Consider the following 22,471-nt stretch of genomic DNA (forward strand, 5'->3'; position numbering starts at 1 on the left):
TAGCTTCTCATTGTGGTTCTCAGGTAACCCATGCTCTGCCCATTAAACATAATCTCTGAGGACCCAAAGGAGGAGACCCCTATGGGCCTGCAAAGGACTCTTCCATTTCTCAGTGTTGCTGTCAAAATCGCCATGGCATCACACATCTGCAGTGGTGGGCATTTTTCTCCTTTCTGCTTCTACCACTGCCATCAGCTCCTTCCCATGCTCCATGCCTAGATGTATGGCCCTGCCTTCATGGCCAGTCACTGATGAGGAATCAGAGCCACCCATGGCAGATGCGCTGCTAGACTTGTATGGTAGAGAGGGGTCTTTTGTTTTTTAAACTGGGAACAAGTCAACAGACTTTTAATGTGGACTTTTCTCCATTGCATTTTCTGAAAATTGGGCCTTTCCCCTTAAATATAGGCCCACTAGCCCTACATAACTTCATTATTTACAGTGGACCATATTTAGAGAATATCCTGGTCATTCTTTTTTTCGCTGGTACTAGGGCTTAAACCCGGGGAACACTGAGCAGTATCTCCAGCATTATTTATTTTAGGCAAGGTCTTGCTGAGTTGCCCAGGCTGGCCTTGAACTTGTGGGCCTTCTACCTCATCCTGTTCATTAGCTGGAATTATAGGTATGCATTGCCACACCCAGCTGTCTGAATTTGTGCACTTTTCTTTTTATTGGCCCTGGGGATCGCACCCAGGCCTCAGCCATGCTAGACAGGTACTCTACCATGGAGCACCCCTAACTCCTTCTTATAGACTTTTTAGTGGTAGAGGACTTGGGCATTTTTTCCAAGGCATTAAGTTTGGAGAATAATGGGTGAAGTGCCAACATGGTGATGCATGGCTTGTAATCCCAGTACTTGGGAGGCTGAGGCAGGATGATCACCACAAGTTCAAGGCTAGCCTAAACTGTTTAGCAAGACCCTATTTTACCCACACACATACACAATGGGTAAAGAGTGTATTCGATATTTAGTATTCAATAAGGAGCAAACAAAAGAAGAAAAGAGGAACAGTGCCTCCTCTTATTCAGTAATAGAAGAGTAGGCAGTTAACTGATAAACAGCTGACCTTTCTCCCCCACTGGAGCTACTGTGGAAGGTAAATGGATAGGCTTAAGATCTCACAGGGCTGGGGGTGTAACTTGGTTTTAGAGTACTTGCCTAGCATGGAGGAGGTTCTGGGTTCAGTTCCTAGCACCATAAAAGGGTGGGATGTTAAAAAGAATTTATTACAGCTGAGTTTTCCTTAATCCTTTGTCACTATGAGTTAAAAAATTATGCTTAGTTGAACCTACTTGCAGAAAGTAGTTAAGCAATGAGCATTAGGATATGAATGTTTTATCAATAGTCATTTCATATAGAAAGTGCTGGTCACCCTAACGATGGGAAGTAGGTAGGTTATAAACCCGTATGGGAGCTGCCTCATGGAATTGGAATATTATTGACTTCTTCGGAACTAAGACACTGATTCAGGTTTCCTGCAAAACAGAAGTTAGAAAATTAAATCAACCCTCAGAAAAGAGAAGTTACCATGACAAATTAACTGTATGCCTTGTAGACATATTTTTATGAGTCTGGCCTTTCCTTTGCCTTTTTAAGCATATATATATATATATATATATATATATATATATATGAATGACAGACAGACAGACAAGGTCTCACTCTGCAGTTTAAGCTGGCCTTGAACTCACTTTGTAGCCCAGGATGGGCTTGAGTTTGCAGCAATTCTGTATCAGCCTTCTGAGTTCTGGGATTACAAGCATGTGCTACCATGCCTGGCTTCAAATATTATTAATTGAACTATGCTGTGATCTCAGTTCCTATTGAATTTATAGATCTATTAATAGTTCATGTTATTGAGAGACCAAATGGATACGAAAATTTTATTTTCCTAGAAATCAGTCACTTGCAATGTTGGAGGCTCAAAAGAGACTGGAGCAAAAGAAATAATCCAAAGTTACAATACATTAGAACAGGAAGGGTATTTTGTTGAATTTGTATACATCATTAAGATGTCACCCTTCTGATACTGATCTTAATCAGTATGTAAGGTAAACAGCTCACAAAACTGGCAATCACAGTCCTACTGTCAGACTTCTCAGTAGAGGCATGAAGCTTTTAATTTGCCCCTCGTCAGACATTAGCAGTTTGTTTTCTGAGTCACTTTGTCAAGAGCCCTAACAAAAACCAGGGAATAAAGCAACCACTGGACAATCTGTGTTCAATAAACCCTGTTTTGTGTTACATCAAATGGTTAAGCTTCCTAGCTAAAATGATTTGCTCCAGGCCACAGATTTCAGATTCAAAGTCAAGCACAATTCTAGAGTCACTAATTAGCAGCTACTGAATGACAGTTGTACCTTTCCTTCATGTCTATGGTGTGTTGACTTACAGCAGAAACAAAGGGCTCTGAAATTTTTTTCTAATAACTTTCAAATTGAAGTGAAGGGGGCTAGGGAGATGGCTCAGTGGAATAAACGCTTTCCTGGCAAGCGCAAGGGCCTGAGTTCAATCCCCGGTTCTGCCAAAAAAGGAAAAAAAAAAATGAGGTGAAGAATATTCTTTGAATGGCATCAGAAATTCAAAAACTTTAGTTATATGTGTTGGTGCACACCTGTCATTTCAGTACTCTGGGAAACTGAGGCAGGAGGGTTGCAAGTTCAAGTCAAACCTAAGCAACCTAGAAAAACCCTGTCAAAATACAAAGAGGGTGGGGACTAGGGATGTTGCTCAGTAATAAAGGCCCTGAGTTCAATCCCTATTACTTGGGGTGGGGGTGGGGGCAACTCCAAAACTTCATATTTTGCATATTGAGAAAAGTCACTGATTTGTATATTTAGACCTGTATGCTTTTATCTTACATTATTTGAGAAATTTAAGAAAACAGCTGGGGAAATCTTTAAGAGGTGATAAGAATATTGGCTCTGACAAAAAAACTTTAGAGTGTGAAGCTATTTTCTATTTTATAAACTGAAACTAAAACTTCCCTGTCTGCTTTGTTTCTATTTTACATTTTACCTGGGTGGCAAGGATCAGGACTGACAGAAGAGCTGCTTGCCATCTTCTTTTGGAGACTCTGTCCCCAGGAGAGGAGGGGAGGGGAGGGCTGGCTGTGGTCTGTGAGGAAGTAAGGGACCTGATGAGTCCCTCCCAGCCAGCACTAAGTTCAAATTTCTTTTTCTTTCTTTTTTTTTTAATGAACTAAAATTTTCCTGTCTGCCTCGTTTGTCCCCCATCGCTACCACAGGGCATGCACCCTAATGGTGCACCTGAGGCTAGAGGCTTACAGCTTCTGGGTGACAGAAATGCACATCCTGTATGTCTCTTCTGTTGGCTTCTCCTCACAGAGCAGCACTGGTAGAGCCTTTGTAGATGGGTGAGACCTGCAGCAGAGTATGCTTCAATTTACTGTAGATTTCCCAAATCACCAGAGCCTGTTCAGATATGTAACTGTTATCTGTAATAATATGTCTGCTTTTCTCCTCATACATTACCATCCTGGAGCTATAGCCTTGAGCAAGCCTTGAGGAGGTTGGGCAGTGTTTAGGCATTGTAGGCTCAAGTCTGCCTTGGTTTCGAGAACAGCAGCCACTCCCTCATGTCCTATGTGTCTGTGTCTTTACTCTTACAGAATGCCACCATCCCCATGCAGAAGCTGCAGGATATCCAGAGAGCAGTGGAGCTGCTATCAGCGTGCCAGGGCCCGGCCAGGAACATTGATGAGGCAGCCAAACGCAGATACCAGTTCTGGGATACACAGCCGGTACCCAAACTAAGTAAGTGCTTCTGTTTTTGTTTGTTTTTAAAACAAGATAGATTGACAATAATAATAACAAAAAAGCCTAAGGAGACTTTACTTTACTTATATTATTTGTGCTGTATTATAGATATAAAATGCTCATAAAGCTCATATTTGTCTTCTTAAAATAAATATTAGGTACTGACATTGGATTGCACTAACAATGATTTTAATCTAATTGCTATTCCTATTACAAAATCCAATTTCCCTACATTTGAATTATGATACTAAATTACATATCATATATAAAGCTATATACATACCTACAGTTCTCTCACCCATCCTCTTTGCCTTTGAGCTTTGTGATGTTTATCTAGTTACTTTCTTATTGCTAGGGAAAAGTACCTAATATCCCACAAGTTAAAGGAGGAAAGATTTGTTTTACCTCACAGTTTATAGGAGGAAAGACTTGTTTTATTTCACAAACGTTTCAGTCCACAGTGGTTGGATCCAAGGCAAAGTGTGATAGCAGTGGAGAAACAGTTCATGCAGGTCAGGCAGAAGGCAGCCAGCAGCAGCCTCCCTATCCCTTTTATCCCATACAGGCTATGTGCCTATTGGTTGGTGCCACCTCACCCAGGATGGACCTTCCATTATTCACACCCAGGACTATGCTAAACCAATTAAGTTATCACATACCCTTAATCCCAGTATTACACATCTTAGACCCAGCTGCCTCCCAAAAGTCCTACCTATGAGGGATGAGACTTTGGGATGACATCTAGATATAAGCCATAACAGAGTTCTTCTTAAATGTGATCTTTTATCATTTTCACTCCTTGGTTATTCCAAAAGATTAAGAAAATATGCTTGCTAATACTGAAGGCAAATACAGGGACTGGATTTTTGTTAAGTGGTGTGGAACTGTTTAGCTAAAACAGCTCCACACCACGTAACAAAAGGGTTCTGAACACTCACCATTATGTTGATAGCATCATTTCAGTACTGTTTAATGTCATAAAAACAGGATTCAAAGGCTGCATGTGACATTGGTCCATCACAGGGTACTCATTCCTTGGTACTGGGCCACTCTAATACACTCACTTAGACTCTCACCAGATTAGTTTCCAGTAACCTAATTTACATAAGAACAAATAATGACATAACATCATAAAAATGTTTAATATGCATTACAATAGAAGTCTCCTGCTTTGTCTTGTGTATGTGTGAAGATGCTATACAACTATTTCTGCTTTTTATTTCTTGATTAGTTGGATTTTATTTATTTATTTATTTATTTATTTTGGTTTTTTTATTTGTGTGTGTGTGTGTGTGTGGCCAGCTCAGCCCACCAGGGGGTGGGGCTGGCTGGCATGTGGTGCTGGGGGATTGAACCGCGGTCCCTGTGCTTTGCTAAGCTTGTTCTAAGTAGGTGCTTTAGACCACTGAACCATCTCACCAGCCCGATTATTTGGGGTTTTAGATTAATATTATATGAAAGGTTATTTGCTGCCCAAAACTCCAAGTAGCCCAGCTATGTACAAATAATCATAGCTATTTGTCAAATATAAGTCGAGGAACATTTATGCCTTCAAATAGTATTTCTTGAACTATTTAAAACCATAACTCCTTTCCTACCTATACCTACTCTAGTTGTGGGTTGTTTTTTTGTTTTGTTTTGTTTTGTTTTTTACTTTTTTTTATGTATTTGGTACAGGGTCTCAATACACAGCTCAGACTCATAGTAATCCTCCTGTTTTCAGCCTCCCCAGCTATGGGATTACAAGCATGCATCACCACGCCTGGTCTCAGTGGTGGCTCAGCGCACCCAGATGTGGGGCCAGCATGGCATGTAGTACCAAGGATTAAATCCATTCCCTGTACTTGCCTAAGCAGGCATTTAGTCCACTGAGCTATCTCGTTGGTCAGCCTCTAGTTGTTATTTTTGTTTGCTTGTCTGTCTTTTTTGAGATAGGGTCTTACTATGCAATTCAGGGTAGTATTGAACTCACTTTATAGCCCAGGCTAGCCTTAATCCTCCTACTTCAGTGTCTCAAATCCTGGAATTATAGGTGTGCACCACCATGCCTGGCCACCCCAGTCTTTTAAAAGAAACAAACTTCTGACTGGGGTTGAAAGAAGAAAGAGGGACTGGGTATAGCTCTGCAATAGGGCACTTCCCTAGCATGGGCGAAGCCCTAGGTTCCGTTCCCAGAAGGGCAAAGAAAGAAAGAAAAAAACTGTCTTGTCTTTCCTTTCAGGTTGTAGAAATATATTTAATAATAAATGAAGATTCTTTAGCATGAAGTTACAGGATTCTGAGTAGTCTGAATCAAATGACCATTAGCTAAAGGAATCTAGCTTTATTGATCTAAATGTATTGAGTTTGGCTGAATGTTATAACCAAGCTGCTGGCCTATCTCATGAATATACCACTTTCAGCCAGCACTAAACTGTAGGGTGCCTCTTCAGGAAGTAGTTCATCTTACTTTGCTCCTCTCAAATCCTTGATTTTTCAGTTCTTAGAATTCTTCGTGTACACTGTTCAGTCAGAGGCCCTAATAGAGGAGGGAAGCCAGGTTGATGGCGAAAGAGTAAGCCTGAGGTTGGGGGCAAGACTTGGAAATCAAAGAGGCTTTGCCCCCCTCTGTGTACGAGAAGGTGCCCCAGTTCAGTCCACATACACCTAGCTCTTCAGAGCTACCAGAATGGGACTTTCCCAGGGATATTAGTTGAGAGCCAAGCATTACGCATTGGTTACAAGGGATTCTGTATGGTAAGGACTGGGAATTTGGCCATTTGGGCTGACTTGAAGTCAGTGAAGATGAAGTAGGTCAATTTTTCATCATAGTGACCAAAATGCATATTTGATATAAACAACCTATAGGAGGGGTTATGGTCTGTGTCTGGATATCCCTCTAGTTGGGGATATAGCTCAGTGGCACAGTGCCTGCCTAGGTGTCCCCCTAAAGTGTCATGTCATGGGAAAGTGGCTTTTGGAAGGCAGCTGAATGTAGAATTTGTGATTGATTTATGGTCTTATGCTAGGATTATGGGTGTGAGCGCTATATCTACCCTAGGGTGGGTAGCTTGCATACAATATAAGGCACAGAGTCTTTCTCCCTCCTCCACTCATTGCTTTTGCAGTCTTCTGCTGCCATGAACTGTTGTCCCTCTTCCACGTGCCACCCTGCCTTTGGAGCCCTGGACTGAAACCTCTACAAACTATGACCTAAATTAAACTTTTCCTCCTTAACTTTGAGTTTAGGTATTTTGTCTCAGCAATAAGAAAAGTAACTAAGGGGCTGGTGAGATGGCTCAGTGGTCTAAAGCACCTACTTAGAACAAGCTTAGCAAAGCAAAGCACAGGGACCACGGTTCAATCCCCCAGCACCACATGCCAGCCAGCCCCACCCCCTGGTGGGCTGAGCTGGCCACACACACACACACACACACACACACAAATAAAATTTAAAAAAAAAGTAACTAAGACAGGAGGAAAAGTTTACTTTGGCTCATGGTTTCAGAAGATCAGTCCATGGTGTAGGCTTCAAAGCAGAAACATCTTGACAGAAGGGCATGGTGGGGAAATAGAGCTGCTCATGGTCACTCATGGCAGCCAGCACACAGAGAGGAAGGGAGGGCTAGAGAAATAGGTATACCCTTCGAAGGCACTTCCCCAGTGACCTTCCTCCTCCAGGTAGGACCCACCTTCTAATAGCACATTCAGCTATGAACTCATCAATGGGTTAACCCACTGATGAAGTCAGGGTCTGTGATCTAGTGACCTTCCCAAATCTCCTTCTCTAAACACATGAGCTTTTAGGGGAGAGTTTGGATTCATACCATAACACATGAGTTAATTAAGGTAGGGATTAAATTAGAAGTGTTGAAGCTGATAGAAACCCTGTGACATCTATTTGCAGAAAGCTTCTGTGATGTAAAGAATTGGGCACTGAGATCCTTCACTCAGTGGGTATTTGCTGAGACTTACTAAGTACCCTGGAAACAGTGGTGGCATTAGGAAAAGTGGTGGCCAGCCCAGGACTGGAGGGGACATACTTTAGGTCGGAAAAAGCTTTAGTCAGGGAAAGCTGCTGCGAGAAAGTAAGAACATGGATGGCCATGTGATGACCAGGAACAGGGCTTCAGCAATGGGAAGCATAGTAAGGCCCTGAGCTGGGGAACGCCTGAGCAAGTTCAGCATGGTCAGAGCATGGGAGGCTAGGGGCATGGAGAGTACAAGAACAGTGAGGCAGGTGGCAGCTGCAGGAAGAATCAGGGTTTTTTTCAGCTTCATGAAAAGTTCTGCAAAGGAAATCACTAGAGACTTGGAACACACTTGGATTCAGCTACATTTCTAGCAGTACAGATGGAGAGAAGTAGCCAGCCTTGAAATTAATTTTAGGGTTTGCTGCTGGGAGGAGTTGGAGGTTCCTGTCCCTGATTTGTGAAAATACAATGTTAATTTTTTCTTTGATGCTAAAGGTTGAGCCCAGCACCTCAGCCTTAACCAGTCAACTGCTGTACCACCAAGATTCATCCTCAGCCCAAAGGTGACCATCTCTGAGGCTGATGTACCAGACTTGCATGTACCAAACTAGCCTGGGGTTAAGGCTGAGAAATCCCTATAATTTCACAACATCATCTTTGTCACTGGGTGACAGAGGAGTTCCCCTTTGATTTAACTGGTGAAATAGTCATTCCACACCATTGTCTACCTTTTCTATTTCAGCTCAGAGGAAGCTGGAATAATAGCACATTGTAAAAGATTACATGAAACCCAAGTGCCCTACATCTGATTGTGTCTGTGTCACTGATCTTTTGGGATTGTCAGAATGCTCTGTAATTGAATATCCTCTCCTTTTTTTTTTTCTGTCTCTCTCTGCAGATGAAGTCATAACTTCTCATGGTGCAATTGAGCCAGACAAAGACAATGTACGTCAAGAACCATATTCTTTGCCACAGGGTTTTATGTGGGACACTTTAGACTTGAGTAATGCAGAGGTGGTGAGTAAAACTCTTTGATTCAACACCTGTATTTACAAAAATCACTTTTGACTTGGTCCTGAGAACTATCAACAGGATGCTTGTTTTATCTTGTAGCTCAAGGAGTTATACATGTTGTTAAATGAGAATTATGTAGAAGATGATGACAATATGTTCCGCTTCGACTATTCACCAGAGTTCCTATTGTGGTATGCCTTGCTAATCATGTAGGCTATTGAGAGGGTCATTGGGCTGAGAGATATCAGGTCTTTTCTTGTGTCATTTATTCATTCATTCATTCATTCATTCATTCATTCATTTGGGGGGTGGGTCTGGGAATTGAACTCAGGACCTTGCACTTGCCAGGCAGGTGCTGTACTGCTGAGGTATATCCTTAGCCCCTCTTGTGTCTTTTAGATACTAACTAGTTCTTGTGTTCTTGTCTTCCCTGACTTTAGGGCTCTGCGTCCCCCAGGCTGGCTCCTGCAGTGGCATTGTGGGGTCAGAGTGTCTTCAAATAAAAAACTAGTAGGATTCATAAGTGCCATCCCTGCCAACATACGGATTTATGACAGGTGTGAGTTAAGGCTTTTCCATGTCACTTCTATGTATTTCTTTTCAAAAAATTGCATTAGAGTAGGCTTTAAAAAGTACTCAGTGCCAGCTTTCAGTTTGTTGGCAAAGGCTATTTTGGGACTCAGTTCAATTTTGCACTAAACCTAAAAATTAAATTTACATAGTTTTTTTTTAAAAAAAGACTACTACCTCTGTCCATTTCTCCATCTCCATGTATCCTTTCCACCATCCCTTTCTCTTTGTCCTTCTCTGTCTTTCTGGATTTCAGTTTATGGCTGTCAGTCTCACACATGAACACAGGCTTGTATTATGTACTTACTTATACACACATGTCTATATAGTACGTGTGTATCAGGATAGCTATAATCTGGCATTTCTGGGGAAAAATTTACTTAGAAGTTTAGGAGGAACAAAGAGTTCATCCTCATAGAATAAGTGTATTGCATTTTTGCTCTGGATTTCCAGCTCAGAAAATCTAAGATCTAGTTATGAAGATCAATGCTCTAATGTGTAATACATATGTATACCATTCCATATCTTGGGATAGCTTATTTTCTGATAAACACATGTGATATTAGGGAATGCAGTGTATTAAACAAAAGGCCTGCACACATGGAGACAGAACTGGACACGGCTTTGAAACTCTCGGAAGATTTATTGTGGCTCTGTGAGGCACCACCTCTGTTCTAGTCACAACCCCTCTCATGGGTCCTAGAGAAGGATGTCTTGCTTCAAAGCAACATTTTGTTATATTCTACACCAGTTATCACCACAGTTATACCTGCTACAGGGAAAAGCTACACTTTGAGGCACATTTGATCTAATTCCTTTTCTTTTTTTTTACTTTCAACATATTTTCATTTATTCTCAATGGCAACAGAAACTATCTCAAAATCAATGTAGGTACTTCGTGTTTCCAAGAGACATTTTAAAATATGCTATTTCAATAGAAGTTTAAAATCCCATACCTTGCCCTGGTTAGCAGTGGTTTTAATTAGAAAGTCAGTCCTCACGTTGTCAACATTTGACACCAGAATGGAGCCCGACTCAGGAGTGGTATCAGGTGGATACACTACTCCTGGGTACACATGCTCCAGTGCATCCAGGTCACTGAGGTAAGCAGATTACAGTCACATCTTCTTATCAGTAAAGTAACTTCTACCTGGCAATCCTAGTTCTAAAGTGATCAGAAGAGGACTAAAGATTATGAGCAGCAGGGTTGGAAAGTCCCTGGGCATTCAAGGTTCTTCCAGAAACATTAGCATCAAAAGGCAGTTATACCTTCAGCTGCAGAAAGGATCAGCTTTCCTTTTTCATTCTCTTCCTCCGGAGCCGCTGCAACTCGTGAACTCATGCCGGAGTCCACACCAGGCTCATCCTCTGGCTTCTCCCAATTTCTAAAATGTAACCTTATAAAAAGATCAAAGTCTTAAAATTTATTTAGAACAAAGAGATTTAACCCTAGACTTGGAGTTACATTCTTTGTGCAGGAAAGTAATGGCAAATCATGTTGCAGTCTGATTTTGTGAAGTGTTTTTCTTAAATATGGTTAAAGGATGTCTTCACCATTCTTATTCTTTGACATTTTATGGATAATCTTTTTTTTAATGTTTTCATCTTGTATTGGCCCTAATTTTCAACATCTTTGTTTCTTAGTGTGAAGAAGATGGTTGAAATCAACTTTCTTTGTGTTCATAAGAAATTGAGATCCAAACGGGTAGCCCCAGTTTTAATTAGAGAAATAACCAGAAGAGTGAACCTGGAAGGAATCTTCCAGGCCGTGTACACTGCTGGAGTGGTCCTTCCTAAACCTGTGGCCACATGCAGGTAATGGTTACCACATCCCTATTCTGAGTGTACCCGTTGCCAAACATGTCAATTTGCTACCCTCCTGTTAGGAATCTTACTCTTCTTGGGTATATAGCAGGATGGATTCCGGTTGACTGACAATTATTTACTTTGTTGGGAGAAGAGATGGAGACCAAGACCTAGAACCACAGAGTCCAGAGTGGGCCCCAGTACATTATGCAGCCACTTGGTGACTAAACATAAATTAACATTTTTCTGCTAATGGCACTTGATGTATGTTTCTGTTTTTATTTTGTTTGAAAGACGTGTACACGTAGAGAAATGGGCAGCATTGTGATCTTGAAATGTTCGGTGTTGCACTTTTCCTTTCCATCTGTAAATTCAGTTTTCTACTGTGCTTTGCAGCACTATTGAACTTTTCCAAAAATGTGATGCACATCAGTTGAAAAGCCTCCAATATGCCTGTTTGCTCAGAGCAGGCTTAAGTTCTGTTCTCCTTGACTCTATTAGGTTTTTGAAGGTTATTCTACTAGGAGAGTAATCAGACTATAATTGGACCAAGCTGTTCTAAAACAACAGAAAGTTATCTCCCTCTACTATTTTCATTGCCTCAAAAGGATGAAACTTCAAATAAACATAGTATAAAAGGTAAAATTATAAAATTACTACAGTCTGTTAAATCATGATATTCATAAATAAATAAGAAAAAATACATCACAGATGTGTTATAATAAATCACTTATCCCACTGCCCAAATTGGAATCACTTAAGAAATTCAGACCAGTTTCTCCAAAAGTTGTTTTTCTTAGTGTGTGCCCTACTATACTAAAAACTACTTACTAGGGGAACTATTTTCATACATATATATTTTTTTGTTTGCTCTTAGAAAATCACAAATGTCGGGGGCCGGGGAGATGGCTCAGTGGAATAAGCGCTTCCCTAGCAAGAGCAAGGGTCTGAGTTCAATCCCCAGTTCCGCAAAAAAAAAAAAAAAAAAGAAAGAAAGAAAGAAAATCACAAATGTCATTAAATATTTGCCTACCTTGAAATATTTCTCTTGAAATTTTATGATTCCTCTTTAGTTACAGAGATCAAAGGTCGCAAGGTGTAACAGCACACAAATAAGAATATAAGTCATTTGAGAGAAGAAAAATTGACTGATAAAATTACTTGATAGGACAAGGGTCAGCGCCCACCACTATGCCGGGTGCAGCATAAGTACTGAATAAATGCTTCTGAACAGCCAAGATGAGACAGAATGAAGACATGTACAGGAAGAAATCAATTAGATTTTAAAACCTTTATTGTATTCCAGATACTGGCATCGATCCCTAAACCCCAGAAAATTGGTAGAAGTGAAGTTTTCTCACTTGAGTAGAAATATGACATTACAGAGAACAATGAAGCTTTACAGACTGCCGGATGTAAGTAAAAAAGATCTGCAGTTACAGCAGTAATGACCATATCTTTCAATGCAGCAAAGAATTTTTTACAGCAGTCTAAAAACAGACTTATGGATCTAAGGAAGGGAATATGTAGCTAGAAGACTGCATAGAACTCAAGTAGAAAAGTAGGGGAGTTCATTTAGAAGCACCATTTTGCTTTGCTTTGTATTTTTGCTTTTTTAAGACAGGGTCTGTGGTTCAGGCTGGCCTTAAACTCACTATGTAGCTCAGGCTGACATCAAGCACACAGCAGTCTTTCTGTCTCAGCCATCCAGGTTGCTGGGATTACAGGTGTGTGCCACCACACCATACTTTTGTTTTTAAGGTTCTTTAAATACTTCAGTTTATAACTGGATGGGATTAAAATAAGAAATGTAACTTCTAAAATTTTCAGTATTGTGTATTAAAAGGGAAGAAAAGTTCAGGCTATTCCTGATGTCTTATAGCAGTAAGGAATTGAGATTCAGAGAGAGGACTGAGGAGAGGAAATAATGCCTCATTAAATCACCATCTTTTAGAGCACTCATACTACTAACAGGAAAAGTTCTCTGCTGTGAGAGGGCAAAGTTTAAATGTGCTCTCCAGGCTTCACTTTATGACTTCAATGGTATATTATTTATCACAAGCTGAGCAGCTTAAAACAGCACATTCTTCTTGCCCAGGTTCTACACCACTAGCTGGGTCCCTTTCTTTGGGTGTGGTGTCTCTTATGAAACCATTGTGAAGGTGTGTTCCAGGGCTTGGGGAAGGTCTGCTTCCAGGCATACATAGGTGTTGGCAAGAATGACTTTCTGCTGGATGGTAGATGGATGCCTCCATTCCTCACAGGCTGCTAGAAGCTACCCTTAGTTCTTTACCACATGACTTCTCCATTGGGCAGCTCACAGCATGGCAGTTAGTTCACCAGAGCCATTGGAAACAGTCTGCAGAGATAGATCTACTCATGAAAGTGGCATTCAGTCACTGCTGTCAGACCAGACAAATAGCTCAGCAGATTAAAGCGCCTGAGACAGCAATTGAGACGAGACGTGGCGGTACGTACCTGTAATCCCAGTTCTTGGGAGGCTGTAAACAGGCAGATCATTATGAGTCCGATCTAGTAGTGAGACCCTGAACACCCAGTAGACCCTTCCCCAAATAGAAGAAAAAAAAAATCATTGCTGCCATTTCTATTGGTTAAAGGCAAACTACAGCTCCACTTGCACCCAACAGGAGCAAATCGCAGAAGGTATGAAATGTAGGAGGCAAGATCAAGGCCTGGCTCCCCTGAAAGTATTTTTTGACCGGATTTAACCTTTGTATTTTTGTACGAGTGTCAATCTTCTCATGCATAATAAGTTTTAATCAATTAGTGATAAATTACTGGTCAGGCCTCAGTTGTGAGACCCACCTTTGGTGTCTTCCTTGCCATCAGGCTGAGTTCCTGGGTTCCTTTTGTAGGAGCCATGTTGTTGTAATGATTGTTCCCCCCGCTCCAGTAAACTGAAGCTTATAATATTCTTCCATACATGTTCATTTTATTCTCACAACTACCTTTTGGAGTTAGCATTTTTTATTCCTCATATATAGGTGAGAAAATTGAAGCTTGTGAAGTTTGACACCCAAGCAAGGGTATCACCACTATTGCCAGGATGCAAACTGGACTTCAGTGTCCCTGGGCACACCCCTTCACTTGTGTTGGCACCTCTCATGACCCCAAACCCGAGATGGCCCACAGTGTAGTTATTCCAGTGTAGCTGTGGAAAGAAAAGGAGAATTATGAAGGCCAAGACAATTCTCTTTGGTATGTGCTAGTCTCCTTTAACCTTTGAAAACATAGGAAAGAAATACAAAGAGTGGTTAGTGGAAGGAAGAAGGCAAAGGAGAAGGAGCAGACATTAAAAGCTTGGAAGGTACTGACAGCACATGTGCAGGTGGTCTGCCTGCTGAGTTAAAAGTTGGGCAGTCCAGCAATGTGAGACCCTGTTGTCCCTCCCACAACCCTAGAGGAGTGAAATCACTGTTAGCCACCAAGTCATTAGAAGGAGTTTTATACCATTCAGTCTGGTTGAAATGACTTTTGTATGCCTGTTTCATTTTTTGATTATTACTGTTTCTACTTACAGTGCTTGCTTTATGTCTTCCTCAAGGACTTCTGAATATACAAGTTAACATTTATTGGGGCCTGAATCATACTGCATATTTAATAGCCTTAGTCTCATTTATTATCTGTAACAGTCAGCAATGGGCAGATTATTAGTCTCACCACATGGAAGAGACATTGAAACTGGGTTGGCATGTTGGTTCTCTGCTACGTCAGATCAGAGTTTGCACTGCCTACACTATTAGCTACTGGTCTATAACTTGGTAGGCTTCCCCAAAACATATTGTCCTACATGTCCCCATCCTTCAGGGTTTCAGTTTTGTTTTGTTTTGTTTTGTTTTGTTTTGTTTTATTAGAGCTGAGTATTTCCAAAGTTAGATTTTGTGTCAGTGACCTTAAATGTAAAGAAAATTGAAGTACATAAAAAGCAGGTGTCAGATTAGTCTACCAGGATCCTAGGTTTATGCTATGAGAAGGATCAGCTATTCAGACAGGTCATAAGACATGTTAGTCTGTTCAGCAGCATTAGATGACTATTTTTTGTGTTTGTCACATTGATGTTCCTTTTTCTATCATGTAAATAACCATAAGCAGTGCTTACGTCTCTGCTCTGGAATCTTGACTCTCATACCAAAGTCTGACAGTTGTGTTTCACTCAGTCGTTGGAGCTGTATTTCTTTATACATTTAAATGGGTTTTTCATTATCTACAGAGGCTAACAAGTAATGGATATGAGTTAGGTCCTGGGAAGTATATCTGATTCATACTACAATTTGCTTATGACTTGAAATTTTCTCAGTTATAGGAAGTGTTTCTTTGTTTTTCGTTGAATTCTTACAGAACCTTTATTTTTAGCAAAGCTTAAGTCTTCATACTTTTTTCCTAAAGACAACAGCTATAGTGTTTGTCACATTTGAACATTTCTTTCATTCTTCTATAAATTCTTTTTAGCCATTGTTTGTCAGTAAAAATATTTTCCCACATTGTAGGTCTTTATTTATTTACTTATTTGTTTGTTTTTTATACCTGATATAGTCTGATGTTCCCTTTTGGTTTAGTACTCTTGTGAACACTTATCTGAAATGTTTGTAAATTCCCAAGTTAATAGTACTTTCTACTTGCTTTCCCAAACACGTTTCACAGAGTTGCTGTCATCCAAATTCTGCTACATATCTTTCTGCCCTTCTGAGACCTGAAGTATCAGTTCTCAAAATGTGGCCCAGGTATCTTTGCAAGTCCCTAAGATCTTTGAATCTGTAGAATCAACACTATTTCCATAAGAACACTAAAATATAATTTGCATATTTCATTTTCATCTTTTTAGGAGTGTACTAAACATTCTTCCAGAGGCTGTAGAGAAGGTGTACTTCTTGTATTTTGCTTTTGAATCTTATGAGTTTTCATGTCTAATACAAGGATAGACAAGTAGCCCTACACAAGCAAAGCTCTTTAGAGTACTCAATAATTATTAAGACTGCCAAGGGGTTAGGAGACTGAAACGTTGAAGAATTATTGGGTTAAGGGTGTACACTAAACAGCAGGGTATGGTGGTTTAGTTTATAATCCCAGGAACCTAATGCAGGAAAACTGCAGCTTCAAGCCTATTCTGGATAATTTAGTGATATAGCAAGACCCTGTCTCAAAAACAAAAAGGATGTCCACTGGGCTGGGCAAATGGTGTTTTTAGTGATTTCACAGTATGAATATTTAGTGAATGAGAGTTGGGCTCCAAAAAATAGTTGCTCTAGAAAGAATTTGGCAGACTTTCTAATTTCTTAATATTCTCTAGTAATAGTAAATGTCCTGCTGTTTTTATTAATTAATCTAATCGCTTGGTGTTTCTGAACCAATAACAGAAGAAAAAAATGTTACTTAATCACTAAGAATCTGCTTCGTTACAGAAGATAAATTATAAATGACTACAGTGTGCTTGTACATGGATACTTTATGTGACTTGGGCCATTTTATTAGCATTTAAAAATGTATGGGCTGGGGAGATGGCTCAGTAGAATAAGCGCTTCCCTGGCAAGCACAAGGGGCTGAGTTCAATCCCCAGTTCTGCACCAAAAAAAAAAAAAAAAAAAAAAAAAAAAAAAAAAAAAAAAAAAAAAAAAAAAAAAAGTGTATTTATTTCCAACTGGGAACTAAGTATTTCTGACTCAGTTTTGAGAGCCACAAAAAGACTAAAAGTACTTCATGAATTGCCTATCAAGTATTAATGACTTCAGTCCTCTAATTTAGATTAAATGGCATATTAGCTATGCTGTGGTATTTTTATATATTACATAGTCATCACTGAAAAGCCCCCAGTAAATCCACACTTGGGCAGTGTTGGATCTGTAAATATAAGGCATGCACCCCCAGCCCCACACTGTTACTCAGCCCTGTTAGTTCCTAAACCTTTGAAGCCTCAGCATAGCTACCCACCGTTGATCAGAGCTGGCACTCCAGTTAAGTGTCTGTTTCCCCTCATGGACTTCTATAGAGGGACCTGCAGGAATTATGATTTAATTCTACATAGTTTTTCAATATTTATAAGTCATTCGTGGCAGAAAAGCTAGAGTAGCAGTATGTAAGTTATTTATCTTCTAAAATATATTCAGTATTTTTTCAAGAGGATGAAAATATCAGGTTTACTGGGGAAGAAACACTATATGTTTTTAATTTTGGTTTGTTGAGCTTCCTTACATGCTGGACAGATCTGCAGAGCCAAAGTGATGTTAGGAGGTTTTTTGAGTATAAGCAGTTGGATGAATTTAAATGGGGACCTATCCTGATCTGCAGGCTCTTTATTCCTATGGCCTTGTTTTAAAATTATAAAACTTGTGGGTGAGGTGGCCAAGTGGTTGAGGCGATGCACTGCTAAAATTATAAAACTCTTTGGTGGTAATTAAAATGTCTACCCTGATAACCTTTTAATCAAAAGATAATCACAAAAGCCAACCTCAATACTTGTCAACCAGGCCCCTTTTAAGTGTCTGCCTTTGCATCTTGACCAGTGTGGTTAATTCTGTTATTTTTGTTCAACAGAACAAAATCACAATGTCCTTTTCATGAATGAATAAAATAAGTTTTTCAACTGATTTCAAAGTATCACCTTTGCTGGATATGGTGGTGCATGCCTGTAATCCCAGTACTTGGGAGACTGAGACAGGAGCATTGCCATGAGTTTGAGATCAGCCTAGCTCCAAAGTGAGTTCAAGGCCAGCCTAAACAGCATAATGAAACCCTGTCTCAAAGGAAAGAAAAAAAAAAGTCACCTTTGGCAGTTTAAAGCAAATATCCCAGAAGGTATACAGTTTTTGTGCCTTATCCATCAATGTCAAAATTCTTGGGATTGATTTATAAATTAACTTGTGGTGCTCCCTTTGATTTGTTTGGGTCATGGGCAAGACCTGGTTCATGAAGACAGGACACATTCTCTAGCATGTTTTCAACTATTGCTTCTCCCATTAATTGGTATACAGGTTACCAAGGAAGATTAGTAGGTTGCAGATTCTGATTCATGAACTTTGGGGCAGGAATCAAATTTTTGCAGTTATGCAAATACCTGTATAATGTTGATTCTGCAGAATACACTTTGAGCAAAAAGTATTCCTCTTATGTTTAAACTTCTTGGTTTGTTTTATTTTTCCTCTAACAAGGTTACAAAGACCTTAGGCTTGAGACCAATGGAACCAAAAGATATCAAAGCAGTCCGAGAATTAATCAACAGTTACTTGAAGCAGTTCCATCTAGCTCCAGTAATGGATGAAGAGGAAGTGGCTCACTGGTTCCTTCCCCGGGAGCATATTATTGACACGTTTGTAGTGGAGGTAAAGATAAAGCAATAGGGGGGCCGGGGAGATGGCTCAGTAGAATAAGTGCTTCCCTGGCAAGCATAAGGGCCTGAGTTCAATTCCCCAGTTCTGAAGAAAAAAAAAAAAAAGATAAAGCAATAATACCAAAAAAGACAGAAACACTATGGCAAGATTGTTTTCCAGGAAGGTAATAACATACCTGTGTCTTTCCTCTTCCCCCATGATATAGAAAAGCCCCATATTCTTACAGGCCCGTTTCTATACATGAATGGGGTTTTTCTCTCAACACTGGGGATTGAGCCCAGGACCTTCATACAGCCATATCTCTTTTTTGTTCTGTATTTTGAGACAGAATCTTCCTAAATTGCTAAAATACCCAGCTGGGCTGGAACTTAGAATCCTGACTCAGCCTCCCAGAATGTTGGGATTATTGGAGTTCACCACCACAGCTGGCTTAAACTTTTTTTTTTAAATAAACAAAATCTGGAATTTGTTCAGATGATATCTCATTTGGAGGCCCAGGAGGGAATTGAGAATTTGGGGGCTTAATCTTGTAAGTACTTTAAAGAGCAAAGTGGAAAGGGCCACAGTTAGAAGTGACTCAAGGGGCCTGTTGGCAGTCATTCCACTCAGGAGTCTATCAGCACTTGGACAGAAGATCACACATTCAGGTAGGGTAATAATGGAGGGAACCCAGGTGGGATGACTCAGAGGACATTTTTTGTTTGTTTTGGTTTTTAATGGTACAGGGTCTCACTATGCAGCTTGGACTCCTGATCCTTCTGTTTTCAGCCACCCAGTACTGGGATTACAGGCATGTGGCACAACACCTAGACTCAGTTGCAGGCTCAGCATGCCTGAGGGCGGGGCCAGTGCTGGCATGCGGGACTAGGAATCAAACCATGGTCCCTTCCCTTGCCAAAGCACTTAGTCCACTGAGCTATCTTGCCAGCCCTTCAGAGGGCTGAAGAACACCAAGCAATCTAAATTTTTATTTCTAACAACCGCGGGCCAGTGGCGCAATGGATAACGCATCTGACCACGGATCAGAAGATTCTAACAGTGCAGGAGTAGCCATCTTTGTACACTCTGCAGGCATCTGTGTATTCTAAGGCAGTACTTCTCAAACATTTTCATCATAGGTTTATACTTTCTGACAAAATATCTATAAATATTTACCATATTCAAAATTTTAAATTCTGGTATTTGTTGTTATAATCATACAATGGTAAATCTATCATGTTACCTAAAGTACATATTTCATATGAACTTATTTTCATATGAAAAGTAGGTATCTCCCAAACCACAAACTTACATTTTTTTTGCAAATCTCATTAAGGTCTTTTGGATTAACAGAAAACTCATTATCTGGTTTTTTTTTTTTTTTTTTTTTTTTTGCAGAACTGGGGTTTGAACTCAGGCCCTTGTACTTGCCAGGGAAGCGCTTATTCCACTGAGCCATCTCCCTGGCCCCTCATTATCTCTTTGTACTTTCACTCTGTTGTAATGGTTAAAATACGTAAAGAAAATATTTTGCATGAACTATTGAAGATTTGGAAAAAAAATGAGTTTTAATTACCTTTTCAGATAATTATATATCTTATCCAAAATCGTATCAGTGAATTTTTTTATACTCTATGAAAATCCATTGGTCATTTTGTTTGTTTTGGTTTTTTTGAGACAGGATCTTTTTGTGTAATTCAGACTGGCCTCAAACTCATGACAGTCCTCCTGCCTTAGCCTCCAGAGTGCTGGGATTACAGACATGTGTCACCATACCTGGTCATTGGTCTGTCTTGTTTTGGGGGGGTTTGGGTTTTGGGGTTTTTTCCCCTTTTTTTCCTTATGGTGCTGGGCATTGAGCCCAGGGCCTCATACCTGGTAAGTGGCTGCTCACCCACTGAGCTGTCTTGTCCTCCTACCTGTGTATGAGTTTATAACATCATGCATTGGTCATCTGGAAAATACTAAATTATAGAAGTCTTTCAAATGCTGACATTTCATCATATGGTATCAAAAGATCATATCCCATGCATGGATATCACCTCTTTTGTCATAGATGAGTCTATGATGTAGCTCAAGGTGAAGGATACAGGTTTTCTAAGACTGGCTTGTACTTGAAAGCTCCTTTTTGGTACCAGGAATCAAACTTAGGACCTTACGCTTGCCGGGCAGGTGCTGCTCTGCAGAGCTGTATCCTTGGCCCTGAAAGCTTGTGTTTTATCCATGGCAACAAATCCTGCCAGTTTTCCCCAAAAGTAATAGGCTCATATCATTCATTTCCAAGAAAATATGGCGAATGTGGACTCCAAAGGTTGTCAGCCTTCCATGAGGGAGTGCTCCTCCCCTGGACTAGTGGCTGTCCAGCTTGCCACATGTGCACCATTCAAGGGAGAAGGCAGCCTTCTAATCCTTAGTGCACTGATGGCTGCAAACCCAGGTATCTGCTCATATCACTGGCTGATAAGCACAGAGCACTGACTCCTTACCCAGCCTTGGAAACATCCCTTTCAGCAAAGTCTGCTTTCTAGGAACTTTATGCAAATTAGCAACAAGCGCTTTGGCTAAAGTTCCAACTCTGTTGTCTTCCTGGCCTCTACATAGCTTAATAGACTGGGCTTACACTAGAGGTCTCACTTGTTCACATGATAAAAAGGTATGCTGCAAGATAGCACAGTTAGCTGCTTGCATTGTATCCAGGGAGACACTTACTGGTGCCACCTTTGTCTTCCAGAGCTCTAGTGGGAAGCTGACTGACTTCCTGAGCTTCTACACGCTCCCCTCCACGGTCATGCATCATCCCGCCCATAAGAGCCTCAAAGCTGCCTACTCCTTCTACAACATCCACACAGAGACGCCACTTCTAGACCTCATGAACGACGCCCTCATCATAGCCAAGCTGGTAGGTGGCCTGTTCCTCTGTGTGCTATCTGGTTCGCCACACATGTACACCAGCAAATGTAACAGACAGGAGACCTCAGACAATATTTTATCCTGTGCAGGTGTAATTCATGCAAGTCATTTGTAGAATTTTGCTAAGAGCTTCTTCTAAAACTGTAGTGGCTGTTTTTATCATTAATTTTATTGCAACTTAGCAAAAAGACATTGTGTACAAATTTAAAACATTTTCTTTAGTAGTACTGGGGATTGAACTCAGAGACTTCACCCTGAGCTATATCCCTAGCAATTTTTTTTTGTTTAAGACATGGTCTCACTGAATTTCCCAGGCTGGGCTTGAATTTGCGATTCTTCTGCCTCATCCCCTTGGAGTGCCGGATTATAGATATTCCTCACCATACCAGGCTATAAATTAAAAACTTAAATAACTGTATAGGACTACATAAAACTGATAACTCAAGGAACATAGATAAAGACCCTAGCATAGTAGATGGGAAACACATGAGTAAATAGTTGTATTGAGTAAGTAATCTGCAGTAAAGTCATTAATTCAGCTAGTCTCTTTTAAAATTAAAAGAATTAAATTCAAAATCTACCTTGTTACTTTTTCTCTTCCCTCAGTCTAGAAGTTAGTGTAATTACTGAATTTTTGCCACAAGTAAACATTTTTCCTTTAAACAAAAATCTGAGCCAGGCATGGTGGTGAATACTTGTAATCCTAGCATTCAGGAGGCTGAGGCAGGATTGCCATAACTTGAGGCCAACTTGGGGCACACAGTGAGTTCACGGCCAGCTCTACACTACAAAGGGAGTCCTATCTCAAAAACAAAAACCTCTGAATCAGATGATGATATACACTGTGCTGATAAACAATGAATGTGGGAAAATGCTCATAAGAAATTAGAAACAATAAATCAAAAATATCTTCCTTGCTTTTTTTCATATTTAATCACTGAAAACATTGTTTTACAAGTCTATTACTTTTGAATCACCAAATCAACATTATCCTCAGATTGCTTGTTTTCAACTACAGTAGTTCTTCCACATGGAAAGTAATTTACGCCAAAAACTCTGAGAAATAAAATTTTATGTGGGTCATCTCTATCACATGGTACACAATAATGTTAC

At 40.2% G+C, this 22,471-nt stretch overlaps 1 protein-coding gene across 2 annotated transcripts in view; it reads left to right on the plus strand.

Annotated features, from left to right (window-relative positions):
• The window catches only part of Nmt2 (N-myristoyltransferase 2), a 47,731-nt gene that overhangs the window by 22,984 nt on the left and 2,276 nt on the right, over window positions 1-22,471 (plus strand). Inside the window, exons 3-10 of one of the 2 annotated variants that reach the window (XM_004641739.3) lie at window positions 3,636-3,780; window positions 8,635-8,753; window positions 8,850-8,941; window positions 9,191-9,307; window positions 10,965-11,135; window positions 12,433-12,541; window positions 18,290-18,460; window positions 21,180-21,347. In XM_004641739.3, coding sequence (XP_004641796.1) covers window positions 3,636-3,780; window positions 8,635-8,753; window positions 8,850-8,941; window positions 9,191-9,307; window positions 10,965-11,135; window positions 12,433-12,541; window positions 18,290-18,460; window positions 21,180-21,347 — 1,092 coding nt within the window. The remainder of the gene's footprint in view (window positions 1-3,635; window positions 3,781-8,634; window positions 8,754-8,849; window positions 8,942-9,190; window positions 9,308-10,964; window positions 11,136-12,432; window positions 12,542-18,289; window positions 18,461-21,179; window positions 21,348-22,471) is intronic. The other variant, XM_023701845.1, reaches the window with a different exon arrangement.

The sequence above is a fragment of the Octodon degus genome, unplaced genomic scaffold, assembly GCF_000260255.1.
Source record: "Octodon degus isolate 3935 unplaced genomic scaffold, OctDeg1.0 scaffold00141, whole genome shotgun sequence".
Classification (NCBI taxonomy): Eukaryota; Metazoa; Chordata; class Mammalia; order Rodentia; family Octodontidae; genus Octodon; species Octodon degus.